Source organism: Lichenostomus cassidix, chromosome 1, assembly GCF_008360975.1.
Source record: "Lichenostomus cassidix isolate B80296 chromosome 1, HeHo_3.0, whole genome shotgun sequence".
NCBI classification, from domain to species: Eukaryota; Metazoa; Chordata; class Aves; order Passeriformes; family Meliphagidae; genus Lichenostomus; species Lichenostomus cassidix.
Window position 1 is genome coordinate 83,980,350 of NC_139479.1, and position 24,920 is coordinate 84,005,269.

The window sequence follows — 24,920 nt, forward strand, 5'->3', positions numbered from 1 at the left end:
TTTCAGACAGGCATTGGCCACAATTTTTTTAAGTATTTTACCATGCTTATGTGAGTTGGTTCCCAAAAAACTCCAGGGGTCAATGTCAGGCTCAGCCTTGGAGATCAAGTTGCTGCCCTCAGTTGTTTTGTTTTCTTCTTGTACCACCTTAAGCAATTCACTTTGACTTCCCATGGCTCATCTTTTCCTCTATAAAGTGAAGGAAGGGATACTTGCTCACTGCTTACCAGCATTAGGTCTTGGTTAACGATTCAATTAGTGGAGCCCAAGGGAGGGAATATATAATGAAGCGTGCTGCACAGCATCCTATGTCTGTGCTCATTCTACCAAGGGCAGAAGCAATAAAAAATAGGGAAAAATATTGCCCTAAGCAGTGAAATGAGAAGATCAAGTTCAAGAAGACAAAAAGTGTGCCCCACCAAGGAAGATGATGCCATTTCTGCACAGGCAGTTTTGCAGAGGAAAGCAAGTGACTGTGAGCAGTAGTCCTTTTGCTTCCTTTGACACAAAGGTGGAGGTGGCATCAACCCCCTCAGAGCTCATGCTCACGTTTTCTTGCAGACAAGACACTCTTCCAGGTTTCTCATCACCCTGTTGCCATAAGTATATGGGAAGTACATAAAGCTGTCTCTACTGTTTAAACCCTCACATTTTGACAGAAAATTGGATGATATGACACGCTGCCTCCCAGAACAGGCGCTGTCTATCACCTTGCTGCTAATCTCTGTGATTAGTGACCTGCAATGTAAGTCAGCTATCAAAGACCACCTGTCCTTTTTGCTGTAAGTGCCTCCTAGCATATCGCTTTGTGGTGTCACACTCCCTTGTCTGGTTTTTGATTGATGCAAGTTTGTCTTTTGAGCAGTGACTCAGAAAATAAATCATCCCCCTTGCCATTCATTGAGTGCGATTCTGCAGCACAAAGCCGGTGTGGTTAATCAAAGCTCCAAAGAGCAACAAAAACCAACAGAACTGAGAATGAGGAGGAGAGATATAAAGGATAAAACATCATAAAAAGGATTATTTGGGAGCCAACCAAAGCAAAAGCAAAATAAAAAGAGCTACAAATAAACATTGCATTTTCTGCACTACTGCACCAGAACCAGAAAGCTGATTTTTTTGTTCCACTCATTGACACATATGCAAGGATGTGAAAAGAGTCCCCCACTTCTGAAAAATATAACTATTTGAAGGAGTCTGATTTTATAGACTTTTATTTGTAAGTATCCCTTTCTGGGGTCAGTGGGATTTTTCTGAGTAGAATAAGTTAAGCGAGAAGGATGCTTCTGTTGTGAATTGTACTCCAGAGCAGTTTGTGGTCCAGCTGGGATTGCATACACAGAGGGCTGCCAAAAACAAGAATGGCTATTGCAACTAACTGGCCTTAAATTTAAAAAAAAAAAAAAAAAAAGAAAGAAAAGGAGAAATTTGGTATGGTATGCAGACAGCAGTATGATGAAAGAATTAAACAGAGCTAGAAACACTATGTTATATGATGAGAAAGCTCTTTCCAAATATAAATGATTAAGAGCGGGAGGGGTTTGTGCCTTTATTGAGGGAAAAGGAACACAGGGATGGAAACATGCTATGAGAACGCCTGCTTTTTTACATCCGGCCCAGCAAGCTTTTATGGAAGCTTTTAAAATTATGAGGAGCAATCATGAGCTAAAGATGGAAAGAAACTGGTGGTTGAGTATGTAACTGAGACGAGTGTGATTCTTTGTATTCGTCATGTGCCAGAGAAGTCAGGAAAAATGTGAGGTGTTGATGGCCCTGATGAAATTGTAGTAGAAGTGTAATCTAGACACAAGGAGTAGCAGATAAAAAATAATAATCTATGATGGAAAAACTATGAGGAAAATTCTCTGACAACAGAACTCCATTGAAAATAAGGTATCTGTCTGGGAATTGGGCCATAAAACTGAGATGACAAGAACTGCATGTCCATGGAGAGGTGCTGGAAACTTACTTAAGTCAGGTAAATGCAACAGTTTGGTCTTAAAAAATAATTTTTAAAAAAGTCTTCATTATGTTTTATGGAGGTAACCTTTCTATTGGGAAAGTCAAGCCAAGTTGTGAAGGAGAGAGAAATAAAAAGTTGAGAAGAGTTAAATTTATAAAGACAAGAATGAGTTGGGAATAGAAGCACTGTTACAGAGGAATGTGCATATGGATGGTGAAAATTTACAGGGCTATTTTTGATGAACTGTAGGAGAATTTTCAGTTTTTCAGCACCTTTCCTTACAAAAAGAAAACCCTTCATCTGGTGGGAATTCAGTCAATTTCCTCATGGTTTTTTGTCATTTCCTAAGTTGCAAGGTTACTAATGGTAATTACAGACCCTGTTTGTACCTTGTGGCTCTAGCAGTGCAGAAAGGTTTTCTTGGCAAATGTGCCTCTCCCACTGGAGGGTTTGTAAATGACCAGCCCTCAGCAGGAATTGCTACAATGCTCAGGAGCAGATAGAAGCCACCTTTCCTCATTTCTTTCTTAGAGAGTAACCACTTCTCGCCCACATTTTGCTCTCTCCATCCCCCATAACAATAAACCACAATTTCAGTGTTCATTATAGCAGCTCTCAATACAGGGCTTTTGTGAAGGAGCCTGTTTTAAGGTGTTTTATTCAAAAGTATAACAAACCTTCTGCTTCTAAGGTTTTCAAACAGAGATGCTATAAAGGAGATGAACTGATTCCATAACAAGTGCAAAAAAAAGTCACAATTTTTCAAGCCAAAAAAGGCTTTTTTTTTTTAAAGGGGAGTTGACAGTGCACTGAAAGGCAATCAGATGCTCTAGTCCTTTAATCTCTTTCCAGTGTGAAAGCACCAATATGTTTGATTCAATGCAAAAAAAAAAAAAAAATCTACCAATAATTGGTAGATCTCTTATGTGCTTGCATTGGTCCTTAGCACAACACAATCTCCTTCACTATTGCTTTTACATTCAGGCCTCAGTTTTTTACCCTTACTCTGCAGTACATTTAATGTGTGTCAGTTTTGACTGGTGAGTAATCCCATTTGCATTCACTGTATTGCATTTACAGGAATGAATTAAAGTCAGTGAGTTCCGTGGGTTTAAAAAGATGTTTAAAATCAAAGCAGTGCTCAAATCTCTGTGGATGACTTAGGTAAAACTCGGTATAAGACACTTCTTCTTTCCTCTGTCCCTGTCCTCCCTTAGTGTTTAATAACTTCTATGCATTTTGCTGATAAACAGAAAGTATGAACTTGGTCTGCCGCCATCTCTGGAATAGACTGGGAGAGAATGGATTTTTTTTTTAATAGTAGTGTCTTAATTTCCAGGAAGAATGCTACCCACACCATACAAGGTGTTGAAACTGGCATCTGTCATTGCAAAGTTGGCTTTGGAGGTTAAAGGGACAAAACCCAGTGAGCAGTTTTAACACAATCAGAATTGCAGAAATAAGTGTGTCATGGTTTAACCCCATGAGAGTCCCAAGAGTGTAACCCTGCTCTTCTGTGCCCAGCTGCCAGTTTATCTCACAGCCCTTCTGCAGCTCTTGCTTCCTCCTGCAGTCTCTCTTCAACTCCAACATTTTTTTAGTTGAACTTGTGCCAGACAGCTTGTCAAGTAAGGAATTAATAATAAAATGTTGTCTTCAGGCTTCAGCACTAGTATTATGATTTGTAGGTTATCAGAACCTGTGCTATGAGTCTTCCATCCTTCATACACTCATTTTTGAAACCTACAAATGCTACATTACACCACATCCTTTTAAACCAACCTACAAAGCTTACAGTACATCCATCCTCAACTACTGCACCATAGCTGTGTGAGGGCAGGTGTAGGTTAGGTATTAGGAAGAAGTACTTGACTGTGAAGGTGGTGAGGCACTGGTACAGGCTGCACAGAAAAGCTGTGGATGCCCCATCCCTGGAATTGTTCAAGGACAGGTTGGATGGGGCTTTGAGCAATCTGGTCTAATGGAAGGTGTCCCTGCCCATGGCAGGGGATTGGAACTGGATGGTCTTCAAGGTCCGTTTCAAACCAAACCATTCTAGGATTCTGTGATTCTCTGAAATCCAAGGCACAGCATCTGAAGCAAGGCTAGGGTCTGAGTCATGGACGAGTAAGATTTCATTTCAAAGTTTAGCCTTTCAATAAAGAAATGCCAACAGACTGTGATTCAGTCTTTGCCATACATTTCCCTATGTGTTTGCTATGAAAAAGACCAAGAACTGCTAGGTGCTTCCTGAACCTCTTACATTCTGTTTTTAAATGCTGATGGTAAACAGCAATATCCTGGGGTGGCATTTAGACTCAACTTCTGTTCTTTAGTGGTCAGGAGGACTCGGTTTCTAAAAAGTTCAGCCCATAATTGCAGATTTATCGTGTTTGGTTTTTGGGTTTTATCATTATTTTTCCTCATAAATTAGTTTAGATATTACAAACCATAGTTTACCATCTTGATGCAAGTCATTGCCTTTTCTTTTTCTGTGACTTCATTTACTAAACTTGAAGTAAAAATATAATTTATTAATTGACAAAAATACTTCTAATACATGTTTTATTTCTAATACCCTTTTTCTCTGTGTGCAGATATATATGCTTGCATAGCAGTGCATATATACATTGTTTTTTCCCCAGAAATAAATCCCAGGCCATGTTGTTACATGAAGCAGAACACTATCATTTATTTACGCTTTCTCAGCTCTGCTTAAGTTCTAATATATTTCCAGCTGAGTAAAGATGAGCCCTCTGAAAAGGAAGACATTTTTATGTAATTTCCATCCATATCTCATGCCTTCATTTTTCCTTCCTCCCTCTCCCTTCCCACTTACCTTCTTATACCGTCTCAGTCTTTTGTTCATACGTTCTAACTTCATGATCTATCAGAACACTTTTAAAATGACAGGACAGCATTTTTCCAAAGTCCTCTGGTTGCCCAGACAGAGACATTTCAGCATTACCTGATTTCCCCAAGATTAGGTGACTGATGAATGCATACCTCCTGGAGGTGTCTGAATCACTTCCCATGGAAAGAAGACACACAATATCGCAATCAGTTTCAAATTCCCAAGTGCGTGCCCAGTTCAGACAGATGCAGGTTGCTGCGTGTATGTGTCCTGTTAGCAGTGGCAATTATTAAATGAGTCACACATAATTGAGACTTCCTTTTTATTGGTAATTGTTCTAAGTGGGCTTTTCTGCAATCCATTAAGTAACATCCCTTTTCTTCAGTGCAAGAATGTATAAAGAAGGCGAATTAGCTGTTGAGTGCCCAAAGGCATGAATTTTTTTTATTCTCCCTTTCAGGTTATTCCAATCTGACCACCACACAGACGTCATAATTTTAATGTTGAATACTCAGACAAGGGTGCCATGGATGTAAAAGAAAGGAAACCGTATCGATCTCTGACTCGGCGCCGCGACACTGAGCGCCGCTACACCAGCTCTTCAGCCGAGAGTGAGGACAGCAAGGCACCCCAGAAGTCCTACAGCTCCAGCGAGACCCTGAAAGCTTATGATCAAGACTCCAGGCTGACCTACAGTAACAGGGTCAAAGACATGGTGCACCAGGAGGCTGATGAATTCTGCCGAGCAGGTGGGTACTTTTCAGCAGATGCTGCTGTAAGCAGTGTGAGGGGATCAGCTGAGAGCTGGAGATGGGTGGGAGGCTACCTGTGAAGGACTCTGAGGCCAAAAGCAAGATATAAGAGAGAGATTTACAGAGAGCAGCAGGGATCATCTTCATTGTATTGAACAGACGTGTGCAGCCCAATGTCCTCAAGTGGCATAGCAATACCCTGTGCTCATTAGCACTTACTAAGACACGCTTTCTATGTCCTAATCCTTCTGTCTCCACTTTGCCACTTCCCACCATGAGACCAGAGCCCCTGTGCACATGTCACACAGCACTGAGGTGGCATGGAAAGTTCCTCCCTGCTCAGGAGACCTTTCACTGTGTCATATGTCTGCCCTGTCATGAAGGAAGTCAGTGAGGATGCTGAGACAGAAGACAACGAGGGGAGAGTGTCTCTGCCCACACTCCATCTGGTCTACAGCAAAACCCAAGAACCCTTGGGAAGAAAGGAGGCAACTGAGCTCCAGAAGGGATGAACCCTCATGGCCTGTAGGCTTTAGGTTTGCCTTGCTCCAATATTAGAGGAGTAAGGAACCACTTCAGGACTTACAGCAGCACTTTTAGTGAATCTGAGTCACAGTATCTGTGAAGATATGGCATTTCAAGAGTCACCACAGATCCTACAGTTTCTATCAGAGATTCCAGATATTCTCCTATTTATTGCTACCCTGAAGTCAGTGCAGTTACATTTTCACTGCTGCTGTTGCCTACATGAGGTAGATTTCTGGCCCCTGCTATAAGCCTCATCTTCATTTTTCTGTAGAGATATAGCTCAGAAACCAACCAGGACTTCACATAAATTGTTTTTAGAAGTCCATCAAGAGAAGCATAAAATGGCAAAGTGAGTCAAATAGAGTAGGCAACATTCCAGAAAATGAATATAAACTAGCCGACCCAGAGTACTCTGAGCACATCCCCTGCAATTTAGAGAAGCTGATTCCCCAAATGGAATGCATATAATTGCACTCATTTAATTTGGGGGCTGCTTCATTTCACTCCTCAAACATCATGCACCTGGGGTTTTGTGCAAGACTCATCTTCAAGGCACACACAAGCAAAATAATTTGCACAAGTATCTTAGTGCACATGGCTTTGGTGTTTGAGTTTCAGGATAGTTGCCACAGGCAATAATCAACAAAAGGGCCAATAGTTGTTTTAAGTAATAATACTGTGGCATCATAAAAGCAGTTTCCCTCTTAGCAACCCTGAAGTACTTCATCCCCTCTAAGGAATCTATGACATAAAGAAAAGGAAACTTTTTAGGTCATTGCATTTGCACACTTCATATAATATATTCACCGTGCAGGATAGATGTGAATTAGTCCAGGTCAGTGGTTTTCAACTTGGAGGTCCATGAGGCCATGCAGGTCCACAGACTTCTCCTAAGAAGCCCACAAAAGATTACTTTTCTTGAAAAGCCAGTCTATTGATAGGGAGTATAAACTTTCTATACACAAGTTCATACTTCCCTAGGAAAATTTTGGAGTGTCCTGAGAAATAGTAAAAATGGCTGGTCTAAGTAGCTGAAATAATTGAGAAGCTAAGATTAACCATGTCAGAGCACCAGTTCTGCTTCTGATATAACACTCACAGGTGGCTCAATTTAAAGCTTTCTCCCAGTTCATCCTGAGGGTCTCAAAACTGGTGTGAAGAGTGTTACCAATAATCCCAGACTTTCTGTGCCACATTTTCCACTGGCAGTAAGCCATGAATGGACTTCACTTTGTGATGCTGCTTGGCTTCATGCCAACTGAAACCAAGCCTTATTAGCCTGCTTGACATCAACAAGGCAAAGTGAATTTCTCTCCTGCATTGGTTTGGAAGGCAGAGGAGGGAAACATTTCAAATTGACCAAATAAATTCAGTAAATAAACAAGTCAGCATTTAAATGGTTTTAGCTAGAGTGAGTGTCAGCAAATGTGCAAGTCAGCACAGGAGAAAATAGACCAGATCTGAATTAAAAAGTCTTGGATATTTATTATCTTCCTTTTATTGACTTGAGTTCTTCCAGCTTAAAAGGCAACAGTGAGCGTAGAATATGAAAATCAATGCATCTGCTGCTGTTTATTGCAAATAAATTTGATTTTCAGTTAATTGTAGCAGTCATTTTTCATAATTTATGAGCTGCTGTTACTGGAGAACATCAGTCATGCTGTACATTGATGTGCTTGGTGATGCTGAGGGTGGCTTGTTTCAGGGGAAGGTGGAACTCACCATCAGTGACTCAAACATGCAAGCAAAACCAAAAGATGTTTTTCAGTAAAAACTCATGGCCTTACACATAAGTCGAAACTAGAAGAGAACAGCAAGGTGTCTGGAGAGATACAGCTTCCTAGTGTCTGTAACTCAGGTCAAGTTTATTTGCTACATCATGCCATGAGACTGTAGAGGACAGTCTCTCAAACCACTTTGCAGTCATGTAAATGGATTGCTTTGCTGCGAGTTTGCATTGGGCTTCGCAAGCACTGGACAGAGGTGTGAGCCCCAAGCAACCTTTTCTGTCCACTCTGTCTGAAAGCTTTAATCTTGTTTGGTCAATTAAAAAGGTGTGAAGTTCATGAATCCTTTATGGAGTTTGAATGTTGTCAGATGCAGAACCATACCCAGCTGAACCAGAGTTATTTTCTCCTGCCATCCACAGTTCCTTCTCTGAGCTATACATGAAAATGCTGTCCTGTCCCGTTATTCACCTTGCATTTAAATGTCTCCTCTCTGTTCACTATGAGCTGTAAAGTCAACTGAATGAAAAAATGTAGTAAAACAGCATCTACTTTTGGCCAGCTGTCATCTGATGCATGTGTGCTCTAATGCAAGAGAACTTCCCCAAGCAGCAGGGTTCAAGGACAAGCTAGGGTGTTTCCACAAGTGCGAAACCATACTCTGGAAAGTAAAAATCTATTTCTACTGTATACACATTTTCCACCATATAATATTTAACATCAACAATTAGAAACGTGAGAAGAACTGCACAGTTGTGGGGTCTTGAGAAAGGAGAAAATGATAATCCAGTTTGGGATACAGCCTTGAGATCCAGACTTGATGAACAGATTTCAATGATGAGTAAATATGAACTTCAGTGTTCGAAGGACGGTTTGAACACTGAAATTTCCTGGAGATTGTGCATTCAGATTTATCTTGTTGAAATATGCTTGAGCTGCAAACGCTGCTCAGTTCCTTAATCCATCCAAGGCTCAGCATAACAGAAGCAGGGGTGCATTGAACTATATAAATGCATTGTGCAGCCAAAGGCACTCAAGGGTGGCCAAAATATTTTCAAGATATTCAAGGTTGAAAAATAAATGCATGCATTAATAAATAAATGTGGATTAGAATTGCTTTCCCCAGCCTCTGTGGAACTTTCCAAACAAAGTGTGCTAATATTTGAAGCCTCATTCACATCAATTCAGTCTGATTTTGAAGCTCTGCAGGTAACTAGACATGAAGTCAAGAGTCACTTTTCAGGTCATATTTTTAGTCAGCTAAACAATTGCATCTATTTGCAGCCAAATAACCTCTGCTGTGACTCTATCAGAATGAATAGCTAAACTGAGTCAAGGTGTGAGTGGTCACCAAGGGGAAAGTCAAATCACCAAAGGAAATTTAAATCCCCAGTATGTAATTTCAGAGATTTCAATGAGCAGAACTCAATCAAATTGCCTATTGTACGGAAGTTGTCAGGTGTATGGTAGGACTTTTGATCATTGCACGCCTCATTTTGCTTTTCTCACAGGAAGATTACTTTTTGCCTCTCCTAAAGAATTTCACCATTTCTACATCCATTTTTGCTTTTAGATTTGATTATTTCACTGAACATGCCCTGAGTTTTTGTTAGGTTCCAGAAGAAGGAGTCCAGCCACTTTTGAGTCTTGGCATACCTGAAAAGAGGTTTTTGTGAGGCAGGGGGGGCCATGACTTCTCCCAAGTAACAAGCAGTAGGACAACAGGAAATGGCCTCAAGTGACACCAGGGGAGGTTGAGATTGGATATTAGGAAAAATTTCTTCACTGAAAGAGTGGTCAAGAATAGGAACAGGCTGCCTACAGAAGTGGAGGGATCACAATGTCTGGCAGTATTAAACAAAAAGTGTAGGTGAGGTGCTTAGAGACATTGTCTAGTGGTGGACTTGGAAGTGCTGAGTAATGGTTGGACTCAATGATCTCAAAACCTCAATGATTCCATCTTTTTGTGGTCTCTTGGACCCACATTGAGCAAGACCACAAAAGAGAGGTATCTTTGCTAAGGTGTTCCTGTGTATTACTGTGCTGCTGCTGTGCCCCACATGAAGGTAAAGGATGAACACTTCTGCTCTTGACTCGTGCTAGATGGCACCGTGCCCTATTAATAACCAGGCTGATGTGTTTTCTCACAGGAGCCAACTTCTCTTTGCGAGAGCTGGGACTTGAGGATGTGACACCCACGCACGGGACTCTGTACCGCACCGACATCGGGCTGCCTCACTGCGGCTACTCCATCAGCGCCGGCTCGGATGCCGACACGGAAGCAGACGTGGTCATGTCCCCTGAGCACCCTGTGAGGCTCTGGGGACGCAACACCAAGTCGGGACGCAGCTCCTGCCTGTCCAGCCGGGCCAACTCCAACCTCACCCTCACCGACACGGAGCACGAGAATACCGAAACCGGTAAGTGGTGACAGCGCGTGCAGTGTCAGCCTTGAGCTCTATCAGCAATGACTCTTCCTACTCCTCCACCTTAATCTTCCTCAGGTTTTGTGTTGGTTTTTTTATCAGACTCCATGAAAACACTCTTCTAACAGCCCCGTGTCGTGGCCTTTTGTGCTGTCCTACAGAGTGTTTGTTAATGAACTGCTGGAGAAGCTCCTACTTATTTATCACTGCAACAGAAATCATTAAATAGCTGTAATACTCTCCCTGTTTTTTGCAGCAACCTTTCAGAGGGAAGGCATTTAAATCTCCCCTCCCCTGGCCGATGCTACTGTTATCTTTGCTACAGATTTTCCAGGCAGATAATTTGCTTCTTTTCCTTGCTGATTCCTGGACAGGGGCCGTTTCATTTATGTAAATTGGCTGACTGCTCTCTGAAGGGAAATGATGACGAAATATTTTTAGAAGCCTTTTTCTTTGTGCGAAATAAAAGCTGAAGGTCAGAGATTTTTTATCTCTGTAACTTTGTGTCCCCAGCTGCGGGGATTCCTGCATGCCTTTTGTAGGTCTGCGAACCTTTTGGTCAGCAGTTCTGCCAAGCAGTGTAGGAGAAGGAGAGGGATTTTGATTCAATTGCAACTTGACCCAGGAGTTCATCCAGTCCTATATGCCTTTGCACCTTTAATTCAATTATAGCACAGCCTGCTTCTTAATATAGCTGCTGCGTACAAGTCATTGGGCACTTGTGCTCGGCTCAGAAAGCTCATGTGAAATGACTGTATCACTTGTTCTTTTCATGCTTTTTGCCACGGTATTATAGTGACAAATGATGATAAGTTTTCCTCTGGAAGCCATGACATGGTGAGACATACACCACCCACATGATTTTATGTTTAACTCCAACACAATTACAGTTAAAGCTTATTAAGTTTCTGCTCGGAGATAATGATATATTAGGCAGAGTTCAAAGATAAATGGCCTTCTGTTCAAAGGATGTACAGAAGAATTCTTTTAAATTATCTTTACCATACTTTTGTAAGATTCTTAGTGTAGTGTCTTCCAAGCAGACACACAGTGCCAGGTTATATTATTTTGTTCTGATCCTTGTGTTTTGATGAAAAATCAGAGGGATCATCAAGGTCAACTAAAGTTTTGCACACTCACATGAAATTGCTAGAAAACAGCCAAAAGTAAACACCTTGCGCTTTCATCCCATTCTCCTCTCTCCAGAGCTCTCTTTTGTGCTTTCCATAGTGGTGTGTGAGCAGCTGCAATCCTATCCCATACATTTTTTCTTTCCATGCCTACTAAGAAAAACAAAATATAGAATTTTAGTATTTTCTTTTTTCCTTTGGTCTTTTAAGAGAGAAGAATTGTATTATCTGCTGGAGTATTTTTCCCAGCTTTCTGTAATGTTATCTCTACACCTGAAAATGTAACTTTGTACCTACAGATCACTTACAAATAAAATTATATTAGGAACAACAGATTAGCAACTTCACATGCCTTGAAAGGCTTTACTGAAAAGAATCTCAGAGGCAGTAATTCTTACATCAAGGTGGATTCTTCTTTCCTTCAATTCCTCTTTCTTTAAGTTTAATGACACACTAACCATTTGTTGAACCATCACTTCATAGCAACCAGAAAAAGGGAAACGAGAGGTGGAGAACATAGAGTGCTGTATAAATGTACTAGTTTCTTTGGGGCCTAGGCATTTGTAGTCTTAGATGCTGGGTGTTTTGAATGAGAAAGGCTGTATCATACTCAAAAAAAAAAAAGGGCTGTGTAAAAAAAAAAGAACAGAGAAAGAGTCACTTTAAAAAAGAGACTGCCATTGAATTTGTGTTCTAAACATATCCAAACAAATGTTGCAAGGTAGGAAGAAAAGAAGGTTAGGAAAAAGTCTTATATGTATGGAAAATTTGAACATTTTCTTTCTGTAATTGCTTGGCACAGATTAAGGTGTGAGAAACCTTTGTGCACAAGCCCCTCACAGCCTGAGACCTGTTGTAGGAGTAAATGAAGTCTGAGATCCTCTCAGAAGCTTTGTCTAGCAAACACAAAGGTTTTGTTCTGTGTTTCCTCCCTCTGCACATAAGCAGTGCTTCTCTGGGCTGCTAGCTATCACACAGGCTATTTTGAGAAAACAGATTTATAGGAGAAACATTTTCAAGAAGACATGAAATTTTGCTAATGGCAACGTAAAGTAACATAATGCTATGACTCAGTTTACAGGATACCTTTATGAGTCAATATTAATTGTTGACAGTATTGATAGAAGCTATAGCCTTTAGCCGAAGTCAATATGGACTTTATGAACCTGCCATCAATAGAAGAGTTTATGGGGCCCATTAAACCAACTTTTCCAATGAAGGTCAAAGTCAGCAATTTTTCTGTTGCTCATTATTTATCCAAAATAAATAATCAGAATTTACTTCTGATGTTTGTAAATGCAAAGCTGTCGAAGCATGATTCTGCCAAGACATTTATTGTGTTCCTAGAAAAGGAGAGGCATGGCTGCCCTGAAAAGCAGGTTTGTTTTTATTTCAGGAACAGTGATGCCTTGAAGGAACTGATATGCTGGTCAGAAAATGCAGTCACAATCCACCCCCATCATTAAGGAAACCTATGAATTGCTCTGGTTCCATGGCATATTGCAGTCCATAAATCATTTGCACAAGTAGCTGGCATGGAAAGCTATGCGTAGCTTTATCTAAACTGTTTCCAGGCTTTCATAGAATCCCAGAATGGTTTGGGTTGGAAGCAACCTTAAAGATCACCTAGTTCCAAGCCCCTGCCATGAGCAGGGACAGCTTCCACTAGAAGGTTGAATGCTTCCAGGAGGCTGAATGCTTTTGCTAGGTTAAGAGTTTGTTTTCATCAGAGTTGAATTACAACTCTGGCATTGCCCCGAGCTCAGACCCTGCACACTCAAACAGCCACAATGGCTTCCCCTCCAGTGGACAGTGCATTTCCCTTCACCTGGATAGTCACTTTGCAGAGTGAGGGGACAGAGGTGCAGCTCAAGTTGCTACACCTTGTCTGGGGACAATGCAGTCATTCTGTGCTGCTGATGTAGCAGGCATTTTATATGGCTCAAGGGGTTTTCTGCAGTATGATCATGATCTGAACTGGAACTGTGAACTCCCATTAACAGTTCAGAACCAAGCACGGAGGGAGTCTGGTTCCTGGAAGTCTAACGATGATGTTAAGAGAACATCTTTCCTATGGTACATTGCACTGTTTCTCAGCAAGTCTGATTCAAGCAAAAGAAGTTCCTGAAGTGGTCATTTGGATCAAAGCCTGGAGTTTCCTGGCGGTACCTTAGCTAACCCTGAACAGGACTTGTACTGAGCCAGCAATAGTTTACCATAGAGAAGAGCACATTGAAGAAGAACAAGGTAATAGTCTTCCAGAAATTGGCTTATTTTGCAGCAATTCAGTCACATACAAAAAAAAAATCACCAAAAAACTTCTAATCATAAGAACATCATCATAAAAATACAGTACCACAGGATAATTTATACTGAAAGGCATTGCTGAAAATCTCTGGTCCCTCTCATGATTAAAGCAGGGCTAAGTTGGAGGTCAGATCAGGTCACTCAGGGCTTTATTCAGTTACAATTTGAGTATCTATCAGGATGGAAAGGCCACAGCCTCTATATCCCGGTTCCAGTGCTGACCACGCTTGCTGAGAATAACTCTTCTCCTAAGAGGTGGTATGGATTGCCACTGCGACTCGTGTCCATTGCTCCCACTGAGCATCTCCAACAACAGTCTGACTCCATCTTCTGAACATCACTTCACCCATACAAAAAACATTTAAAAGACAGCGTCTAGAGTCTCCTCTCCTCATAAACAGTTTGAAGGCAGTTTGGCACTGGAGGAGATTGGAGGAGTCTGAAGAGCTCCAGTGCTAAAAGCTTTTAAGTGTAAACTGGACAAACAGCTGCTGAGAAAGGTCTAGACTAGATGCTGACTCAGTCAGAGCAGCTTTCCATGCTGCCTCTCAAGCATCCCTCTTTCTCCAGGTTCAGTGCTGCAGCATTGCTGTGCCTTCTTCCTCTGGGGCTGTGCAGGACTGTTCAGGCTGTTTTGTACTGCCTAGGGGACTCCTAACATATGTGGAGATGGACAGTGTTTGTGTGTAAACACCCATGAAATAGGCTGTGAATGTTTCCTTTGGGTCCATAATGGAGATCTTAACACAGATCCACCTGAAGTGTTATGAGTCATGCTGGTAATCCCTGGAGAGATTTGAATTTGAGAGATGGGCAGAAAATGGGTAGATATTCCAATACAAAATCCCTTCCTACAAAAAAACGCCAAAACCAAGCAAACAAACAAACAAAAAAAACAACCACGGCCAACAAAACCAAACCACTTTTTCCTCTACCATCAGTGTGATAATGAGCTTACTGTTTTACTCAGTACAGTCATTACAGGATTACATAGACCTGGGTCAATGGCATTTTTAAAATTTGTGAAAGTGGAGTTGCAGCCCTTAAAAAAAACAAATAAATAGTCAAACAGTACAGCTTAACTTTCAACTACTCCAAAGAAGCTGTGACAAAATAAGGATTCACTTTAGTTTAATCTGGGCTCAATGTTTGTATTGCACCAAGACAAGTAGTTGGTTAAATATGAGAAGGAACAAGGGAGAGAGGAAGCAGTTTTTTTCATTAGCAGGACAAGTCAGCAATGATTAATGCTGTGAGGAGTGCAGTGATGTTTCTTTCTGTCATCATCTCTTCTTTGCAAGAATGGGGGCATTATCAAAGGGCCAGAAGGATCTCACAGACAGGATGATCAACATCAGATGGCCCAAGACAGTTCAACTGAGCTGAACACGTTCAACTGTGATCTATTTATGTAAAGAAATTCTTGTGGCAGAAATGTTGCTGAAGTGTGACTTCAGAACACTGAGACATTAGTAGACATGAACTAAAACTCCAGATCTAACCACGCTGGAAGCCAAAATTCAAGCTGAAGGATCTCTTCTGTCAAATTGTCAATTTTCATCTTCACAATTCAGAACCATGTAGAAAACATCCTGCAAAAACTTCTGCATGCTTTCCATGTTTGCGAAAGGGTTGAAAATGATACTTCTGGACTCAAATCACCCATTTAATGATGAAGTGGATGCAGGTATGATCACCCCAACACTTCCACCACACATCTGTTGAACATCTCTGTTTAGGAAGAATAATTTCATCTCAGGGTTCATTTATGTTTAGCTTCACCTCTCAAAGGACCAGTCAGTGCCAAGAGTGATATGGTAACTATAGTAATACAGACACTTATTGCTGAAAAGATGAAGAGCACCAATTCATTTTGGACCCATATTCTACAAAGAGGAATAATTTCCCCGACTGTCCCATCCCTGAAATTGTTCATGGCCAGCCTGGATGCATCTATGAGCATCCAGGTGAGCATCTGGTCTAGTAGATGGTGTGCCTGTCTTCCTAGGGCAATCCAGGGGGTTGGAGCTAGATGCCTTTAAGGTTCCTTCCAACCCAACCATTCTGTGAATTTTTTCCTTTAGTCATTACTGTTCTGGGATGCATTTAAATGAACTTTAAAAGTGTCAAGCAAACCTCAAACAAGCTCAATAGCCAAGCATGGTCTCCAAACCTTACCAACTTGACCAGAAAGCTAGTGGATATGTTGCAGTTAACTTTTGCTTTCTCATCAAATGAATTACCTTTCTGGAAAATTCTCAGAGGCTTTTGTAAAACTGAAGCATAGAGGCAATCAGGAGCTTTAAAGCTCACATCATAGTTCTGCCTGCTCTACTATTCCAGGTTCAATTTTGAGCCATTTTAATTGACATAATACATGATTTATAGAGCATTTCTTGCAGTAACCACCATGTTTGCTGCTTCCACTGCTTAAGCCATTACTGTTGCTGGAAAGAGTCCTTTAGAAACTGCATGGGGTATTAGGACTCAATAATACTGAATGCTTATAGAACATATTAAAAACACAGGGGTACAGTATAGCAGGAAATAATTAAAGACGAGTACTTCAAACAAGGAACACCAAAGAAATGATATGATTTATTTCTCCAGAATAGTTAAGGAATCTAACTGATGCTTTCATTTATTCTCTGGTGATTGATACAGAACTCACCAAAGCCTTTGAAGGTTCCTGTTGCCATCAGCAGTGTTACACTAGGTCCTAGGTGCATGGTGGTAACTGTCTGATTTTTTGAAATGCTTGAGTGGTATAAATCCCAATACTTTTGGTTAAATATACTACAATATGCTAGTTTTCTCTGCTAGTTTTCTGATATCCATTTTGGCTTCTTATTAAATCAGAAAGCTGTCCCAATGATCAAGCCACATTTCATCAGCTTTTTCAAAATATTTTCTCCTTAGAGCTGTTTTACAACCGCTAAGAGAGCTTCAGGCAAACAGTAATTATTTCTGTGTGTTTTCCTTGCTCCCTTTGGTTGTTGAGAGCTCTTCTCCTAATGTTGTCTATATTTTCTACCAGGTGCCTTGCAAGATTCTCCTAAATAGCTCTGACCCTCTGCAGAAGAAGGATTTTTACTCCATTTTCTTTACATTCACCTTCTTATTTTCCAAATCATGTTGACCCAAATCATTGGCCCAAAGTACAGTTCAATAAATCAGTGCAATTAGCAATGCCAGAATTACTGTATAATCTCAGAATTACAAATTATTTGTTATTACCCTGGTTGATAATTCATGGTGACTTTTCTTTTTATTGCCATGTTTTGCTGACTAATTTCCTTTCAGGCTTCATCCACTCTATTGTTAATATTGTTACCGTGGTTGCAGCAACATCATCTCTTTCTTTTCTCCTTTGAATTAAACAGTGTATTATAAAGTACTTCCAGTAAATGAGTGTGTGCTTCAGACATGCTTCTTCTGCAAACCATATAGGCAAAAATGTGATACTCAGATTCTGGAGAATTCAGAAAGGAATTTTTTTTTTTAAACCAAACATTTTTCAGAATAAATAATATTTTTAAAAGAATGTACTATGAGCTATACTTTATTACGTTTCCCTTATGACTTTTTAGTAATAGAAAACAAGAATAAATTAGAATTACCCAGACAAGATCAGACATCTGCTGGATGTCATCTTTCACTTGTCTCCCATCAGTTGTAACCTTAATATTAACAAGATGTTTCAGCCTGAAATAAAGATTAACCAGAGCCCTTACCACTAAAGATCCAAAGTTAGTGAAGAACTACATAGAGTAGCAATGCATCCAGAAGGGAATTTTCACTAATACCCTTCTTTATTTCAGCTTCTCAAAACTCTCACACTGCGCCTTTCCAGGTAGGATTTGCAAAGAAAAACCCCTTTTAATGGTATGTGGATATTGTTGTGATATTACATTTTTCTGAAGTCACCTGATAGAGATATTCAGAGATTAGGTGATCACTTGAAATGTGAAGGTCAGGGGAAGAAATGTGCCTTCAGGCTCTCCAACCGTAAAGATACTAATATTCTTATGAAGAATATTAGTCCCTAAAAAGGAGACTTTTAACTGCATGACCATCAAATCCTACATTTTCCACTGAAAAATGGCTCCCTTGAAGGCTGTTACATCTTCCTTACTGGTGATCCAGCTTTCTAATCACTGACATTCTTGATGATGGATTCCTCATATTTTCTGTCCTCTTATCTTTTTTGTCCTTTTTAGATATTAGTCCTGTGATACTTCTTGAAAGTGAATAGGTGACCTCACTTCTTCACAAGAGTCTCAGAGAAAGTTTTACCTGGATGGGACAGTGAATTGATGGGGTTTAGGACAACAGATCCTTACCTCCCTCCACATTCAACCAACTCCCTGCCCACTGGGTGTAAAACAGCCTCTCAAAATGAGGATGTCACTGTCTCTCAGGCAGGATTCAACTCACTTGAGAGCAAGTTGTCCCTTTGGTTGCACCACAGAGGGAACCAGCAGCATCTCTTCTCCCCGTTTAGGAGGTGAAGGCACCTGAGAATAATCTGAGTTTAATACTTCACATGCAGCATTAGTGGTCAGTGTCTTGATTTTGTTTCACCATGAAAGAACTCCCACTGATTTCTTGGCTAATTTATCTCATTGCTGGCCTCTTTGACCCTAGAGGAAAAGAAGCCTTTTCTTTTTTTTCTTTTTTTTTTTTATTATTATTTTTATTCCTGTATGCTGTGTCCCATAGAGAATGTACTTTCTGTAATCTGCATCTGAAAGGATGCTGACATTAAAGTCCTTCACCATGTTATTCTGCTGTAATGAACTGCAGTTCAATATAGGTTAGTGTGTAGGTTTCACATTGTTATTATTATTGTGATGATGGTGAAGACATGAGGCAGTGAAAAAAGCTCCAAACTCTAAAAACTCATTATTAGCCTAGATATTGGGGGAGAGGGCATGTAGAAACAGCATTAACAGGTAAGAATTTACTGTTCTTTGCAATTATACCATTAATTTTTGTCCTTTCTTTTGCCACTTTAAACTGCCTTGTCATTGAGGTTCTTTTTAAGGAAAATAATTGCATTTATTAATATTGCAGGCAAGCTTCCAAGTATTCTGGAAGCAAATATGTGCATTTTTTACACTGTTTCCGAGTGCCATAAATAATTTCTTTTAGTGTGATACACCCCAAGGGGAATAAACCTGTGTTCAGCAGCATGAAACCTATTACTCTTTTGATAGCAGTACTTTGCTTCCAGCCTGGTTTTGGGGTGGGATTTGTGTGTCATTGCAATGGGGAATGGCTAATGCTACAGACTGAGGATCATGGTCAGGACACTGAGGACCATTAGACCTGGCATAGCACTGGACATCTGTGCTGGAGTCAGGCTGGACCTGCATCTCAGTGGTCATTTGGAACAGGATTTTGCTTTTAGGGCCAGAGATTAATTCTGTTCTAGGAAAATGATTGATCCATTCTGGGATAGATGAAAGAGAAGCAGCATGGAGAAAAGCAAAGAATTAGAGGAGACAGTAAATATCCAATCAACAAGGATGGGGTGATGGCTGAGAACTCAGAGTGGTTGGATATCTACCTCTGTGGTCCACAGGCTCCTGATTCCAGAGTTAACCAGCTGGTTAAGCATGGAACAAGGAGCCAAAGCTTGTTTCACCTATTTTTTTTCCTTCATCCTCAATGTCTAGGGGTTACATTGAGCATGGACAGGACATATCCATTCACCATCCCAGCCTTTCAAAGACATACAGCACTATTCCCTGGAGAGTGGAAGAAATTGGGAAGAAAGCCTGATGCACTTGGCTTTCTACACCCACTATTCCCTCTTCAGGTTTTCTTCCCAACTGGGCATTTCCAGATGCTCATGTCAATATTTCTGAATTCCCATTTGGGCCTCTGGATCTGCTTCTGAGTTCAGCACACAGTGTTAGTCCACATCTGGTTCAGTCTCCTACAATGCCCCTTGAGGTATCTGGCTTTGTTTCTTTCCATGAAGATGTGTCTCCATCTATAAGCAGAACAAAGTGAGAGGAAAGAGCACGTTATTTTTGGTTTAACCATGCCCAGAGGTGCACACTGAGCTCCAAATAAAGGAAAGTATGGCTTCTGCCATGAGACTTTATTCATTAAAATCTCATTGTTTTATTTCTCAGAGGATTTTGATTAACTTTTAGCAACTTTATTCAATCAAGGGCAGTGATTGAAAATGCATTACTGCCCTAATTCTGCAAAGTTTTTGCTGTTACTTTGGACTGCCCCTAAAAGCTTTAATTATATGCTCCAGGGCAGGTTGCTGTTTAGTTTTCTCCATCGCAGCAAAGATCTTATTGAATCACATATATAAAAAGAAAACAATAATTCCTAGCTTTTTACACAAGCAGATAGTGAGTGACAAGACAAGGCGGAATGGTTTTAAACTAACAGACAGGAGATATAGATTAGATGATATGTAGAAATTCTTTACTGTGGGGACACTGAGGCACTGCCACAGGTTGCCCAGGGAAGTTCTGGATGACCCATCCTGGGAAGTGCTCAAGGCAAGGTTAAATGGGGTTCTGAAAAACTTGATCCAGTAGAAAGTGTCCCTGCCCATGGCAGGGGGCTGGAACTCAATGATCTTTAATGTCCCTTCCAACTGAAATCACTCTGTGATTCTATGGTTACATTTGAGGGGACAGCTTGTTTAAGAGGTTGCCACCCTGAGTACCCATCCCCATGCCCTTTCAGGGTTTCTCCATCCCCATGGTCATGATAATGCAATTGCTCACAGAGTCCAGCTCTGCCTTATCCTCCAAAACCATGTGTTTTACAGCCTTTCCTCAAGGGTGCCGGCACACACAGCTCTGATTTCAGTTTCCACTCAGCTCCCATGCCACAGAGAAATCAGTTCGATGCTGGGTAGAGCAGTAGAAATCCCACCCAACAGAAAATCGTCCTGATTTGGGTCAAATAAGGGCCAGTGACTGAGACTGGCATAACAAAAATACCTGGGAGCTATTTAAACCATCATTGCCAGCAAGGAAGGAGCATTGCCAAGCTCTCTTGGAAACACACCCCTGCTCCAATTCCGAGCAATGGTCACTGTCTTTGTTCTCATTTTCTGTGTAAGTTTTATTTTCTTCTCCAATCTCCAGCATGTTCAAGTACTTTTTATTACCTTTAGCTTGGGAGGAGGGGTGAAATTATGACCAAATTTCAGTTTCCATTTAAATGCAGTTTTGACGTGAATTTCAAATAAATGTGAAACAACAAAAAAATACTAAATAGCCAGTAATCATCTACTGAATAAGAAATCTGTTGTTCACCATTTTCTCTTCATAAAAAAGTAGGAATCTGAATAAATGCATGCTAAACTATATAATTGCTGAAATAAATATGTATAGATATAGGATACTTTTTGATTTAGCATAAAGAAGCAGCAAATTATACCAATCAGTGAGAATCAACCAGTTTTAAAAGAAAATAACTGAAAAGCACACATGCAAAACAAGATTAAACCGGATTATTTAAATCAAGATTCTCTGCTTCCTGGTTTAAACCATGATTACAATTTGAATCAAGCCGCCCTGCCACAAATAGTTTAGAGACAATGATTTCTCCCACTTATATAATGTGCAGATTTTATAGCTGAGGGAGAGACATGTTGCTTGTATGGAACATTTGTGTACTGAGCCTTCATATCCAACCACTTTCTTAGTTTGGTTCACGTTTGGTTTAGGTGTTTGAAGGAGACAAATGGTAATCCTCATCATAAAGAGTGGAAATCTGGAATCCCACAAAAAAATTCAAGATTCTTTTCCTTTGGGAGTTTACTTCTTTTTTAGAATGGAAATTAAGACTCCACTGCAACCTCAGAACTAGGCTAGGATGCTGACTCCCCAGTAACACAGACACTGGAAAAGCAGGTGTAACCCCGAATTAGAGTATGAAGGGAAATGTCTCCCTCTCTCTGCTTTGGATAATTACATTCCACTTAATAAAATTCCCTTTGCTCCTGTAGTTGGATGGGATGTTTCTCCTTCATTAATTGCTCTGGCTTGCTGCTGTGCTCCACCAAGCAGCTGTAATGTTCCACCCCAGACGTGTCTGCAGTTCAGTGATGGGTGAAATGATTAAGGCTTGCAAGGCACTTGATCATTTGGAATGAAAGGTGCAACATAAACATACCCCATTAGTTTTATTAGTGCTCAACAAAGCAAACTTTACCTGTAGCTAGTTCTACTCCTCCTTGGCATTTAATACAAGGTGCTCTCTCTGGAACATGTGTAATTTGCTGGATGCATTCTTCAACTGTCCTTCAAGGAGTCTGTTTCCCAGACTGGTGATTTGCCCCATCATATATTGAGGGACTGCCATGAAATGAGTGCTGTGTTTGTAGAAGATTGAAGAAGTGTTAATCCTGGCTCACTTCTCAGGAAAAAAAGGTAATGACCTTGGATATTACAGATGTTTACTCCTGGCATCAGGAAAGTCAAAATTTTGGCATGGGATCAGTCTACAGAGGAGACTAAGGAAAGGGCTTAGAGGAATGCCAGCTGATGGAGCTGTAGAGAAGCCTGTTAGAAGTTTGATTGATAAAGATGGTTTGGTTGGTAAAGGTTCACTTAAGCATTTATGCAAATAGAATATAGATGAATGTATTTGTAAATTATGTGCCTAAACCAGACTTGCTGTGACACACAGCAGCAGGGGGAATGTGCTCTCCTTGTCCCCTGTCAGGCCACAGTGTCCCTCAACTCCACCTGAATATTTTTGGCTGTTGACTGTCCATCAAGTGTGGCTCCCTCTGAGAGGAGTCCTTGCCATTCCATCTGCATAGGACCGCTTCCACTGATATGCTGGCTACTCTCAAATCAGGACAAATTTGTTTTCTTTGTTCACTTTCCTTCTGTGAATGGAGAAAGCAGAAATCAGAGATCAGCTCACAAAAACTCCATGGGTCCTAAGGCTGAATGGGATATTTTCATAGCTCCCTTCAATGGGGGTCATGTGTGTGAGCTGTCAGGCCTTGTGATTTGTGTGAATTGAAGCAGAAACTTAGAGAAACATCAGTGGACAGTCTTATCCCTTCAGTGCAAATGGATAAACCCCCTCATGATTTGGTCAAAAATTGTCAAAGTTTTGACAGGAGACAAAAAGAGATATTGCCATGTTAATTGTTAGATTGCTGGATAAAGAACTTCTGGGGCTAAAAGGTTGAATATTGAGGCTGCACATTCTGGAAGCCAGTATGATGCTTCTCAGCATTTTAATGGCTATCTAGAGGAAAACTTGAACAGAAGACTTTAGACTAACTTCTCTCTGTAAGCTGCATGACTAAGGAGAAGATCGATTCCCAAAGAAATATGTTTGAAGGTCACAGGGACCTTCCTAAGGACATATTTTACCACCTTAGAACAGAAGATTTTTTAAAGACTCTTTAGAAAGAGTCACAGTCTGGACTCTGAAGCAAATGCAACTCCAAATCATTTTTATCTCAGTCATTGGCACCATCATTTTGCATTGTGTGCTTCAGATTATGGTTAGTCCCACATAAGCATAAAAAGTAAGAAAAGATATTCAGGAAGAGTTCCCAAAAACACCCTAGAGCTGAACATCTATTATTGCCCCTGAACAGTACTCCAGTAGATTCATTTCCCCATAGACAGTGACGAAGGGAGTCCTTAACCTTCTTTTAGTTCTTTTATTCTGGAGTTTCTCACTGTAAGTAATGTTTTCCAAACCTTTAATGCTCTCACAAGCCATGCACTGTTTATCAATGTCCTCCCTGAATTGGATTTGGTTAATTCATTCTTGGCTTTGTCTAAAATTCTTGCCAATACATTTGCATCCTTCAAGAGAAGAATGTCCAGACCAGATTAGAGATGGGGAAAGGTCAATACTCTTTTTCCCCAGCAGGCACAGAGAGCAGATAGATCCTGCAGAGGAATCACTCGGATGCTTTCCTGGAGAAACTACTAAAAAAACGTCTCCCAGAGCTGCTTCATAGATTGATGTCTTATCAATGGTGGCATGTGGGGGTTGAGAGGATAGGAGGGACAGATGGTCCATAAGGTTCCTTTGAGATACAGCCAGACTCAAAGAAGAAAAAGGAAGATTGGTGAATTTCTGGAAGAGCTTATTTCCTCCTTGGACTTGAACAGGGTGTTGAAATTCATCCAACAGACTCTGTAAAGCCTTTTGGATTCTAAGAAGATGACATAGATCTACAGCCTCACTATTGCCTGTTCAGCTGTAAAACAAGGCTGTAAGGAAGGAGGGAGACAATACGGTTTGCTTCCTTCCTGTTTGTACCAGCTCCTCTCCAATTCCTAATGTACTAATTCAATGTACATTCCAAATGGAGAATTATATTGAAATGACTAATCAAAATAATTTTCCAAGAATAAGTATATTAATACATTTTCAAGTCTAGATAAGCCTACAAGTAGCATTCCAGACTAGGATGAAAAAAAACCCAGATTCTTTACTTGCATGTTTTTGGAAATATGCAGACATACCTTCCCTTGCAAAAATGCTGTCTGAAAACTGGTTACTGAGTCTGGTTTCTAATATTTTAAAGTAAGAGTGTTATAAATTACAGGGAATTCAGAAGGTCACTAGCAGAGAGTATTTTGAAAATATCACTGTGCTAGGAAAGTTGGTATGAGAAGAGCAGGAGTTAGGAGTTGTTGAGGTTCTATGTGTCCCTGCAGGGAGCTGGGAAGCAGGCAGTGATTCCCTTTATCATAACACATCATTAAATCTCTGAGATGCCACTCAAAAGCATTGAGATCCCAGCCCACTTGGGCAAGAGAGAAAAACAGAAGAGCTGGTTTTGTCCATCTGTTGAAGACATGACCTTGCCCCGGGGTCATTTTTCCTGTAAGGATTGTGTGAAAGGTTTCTGAGGTGGGTTCTTGCAGCGTCTGTTTCACACAGCTTCAGGGGGAAAAAAAATCAGTTGCATGACTCAGACTCATCCAGCTCCTTCTCAGCATTTACTATTTCTTCCACTCAGATTTTGCATTCAGCATTCTCACTCAAACAACTCCATTTCCTCCCTCCCTTTCTTCACCTTTATTTCTTCCTGATGAGCAATTCAAACAGCAAACTGTTCCTCTCCTTCATTCCCATCAGTGACTCCATTCAAAGTCCTGCCCATGTTCTTATTTTCTTGGCAGAGCTATATTCAGTGGATGCATTTGTTTCTTTAGCTAAAGAACAAAAATATCTGCAAGCAAGCTCATTTCCCTCCCAA

General features: G+C 40.6%; 1 protein-coding gene across 4 annotated transcripts in view; it reads left to right on the plus strand.

Annotated features, from left to right (window-relative positions):
• Positions 1–24,920, plus strand: part of TENM4 (teneurin transmembrane protein 4) — a 917,609-nt gene that overhangs the window by 567,051 nt on the left and 325,638 nt on the right. For all 4 annotated transcript variants that reach the window (XM_085066138.1, XM_085066148.1, XM_085066158.1 and 1 more), the window contains 2 exons: positions 5,278–5,566; positions 9,975–10,244. In XM_085066138.1, the coding sequence (XP_084922264.1) occupies positions 5,344–5,566; positions 9,975–10,244 (493 nt within the window). In that variant the 5' untranslated portion in view covers positions 5,278–5,343. The remainder of the gene's footprint in view (positions 1–5,277; positions 5,567–9,974; positions 10,245–24,920) is intronic.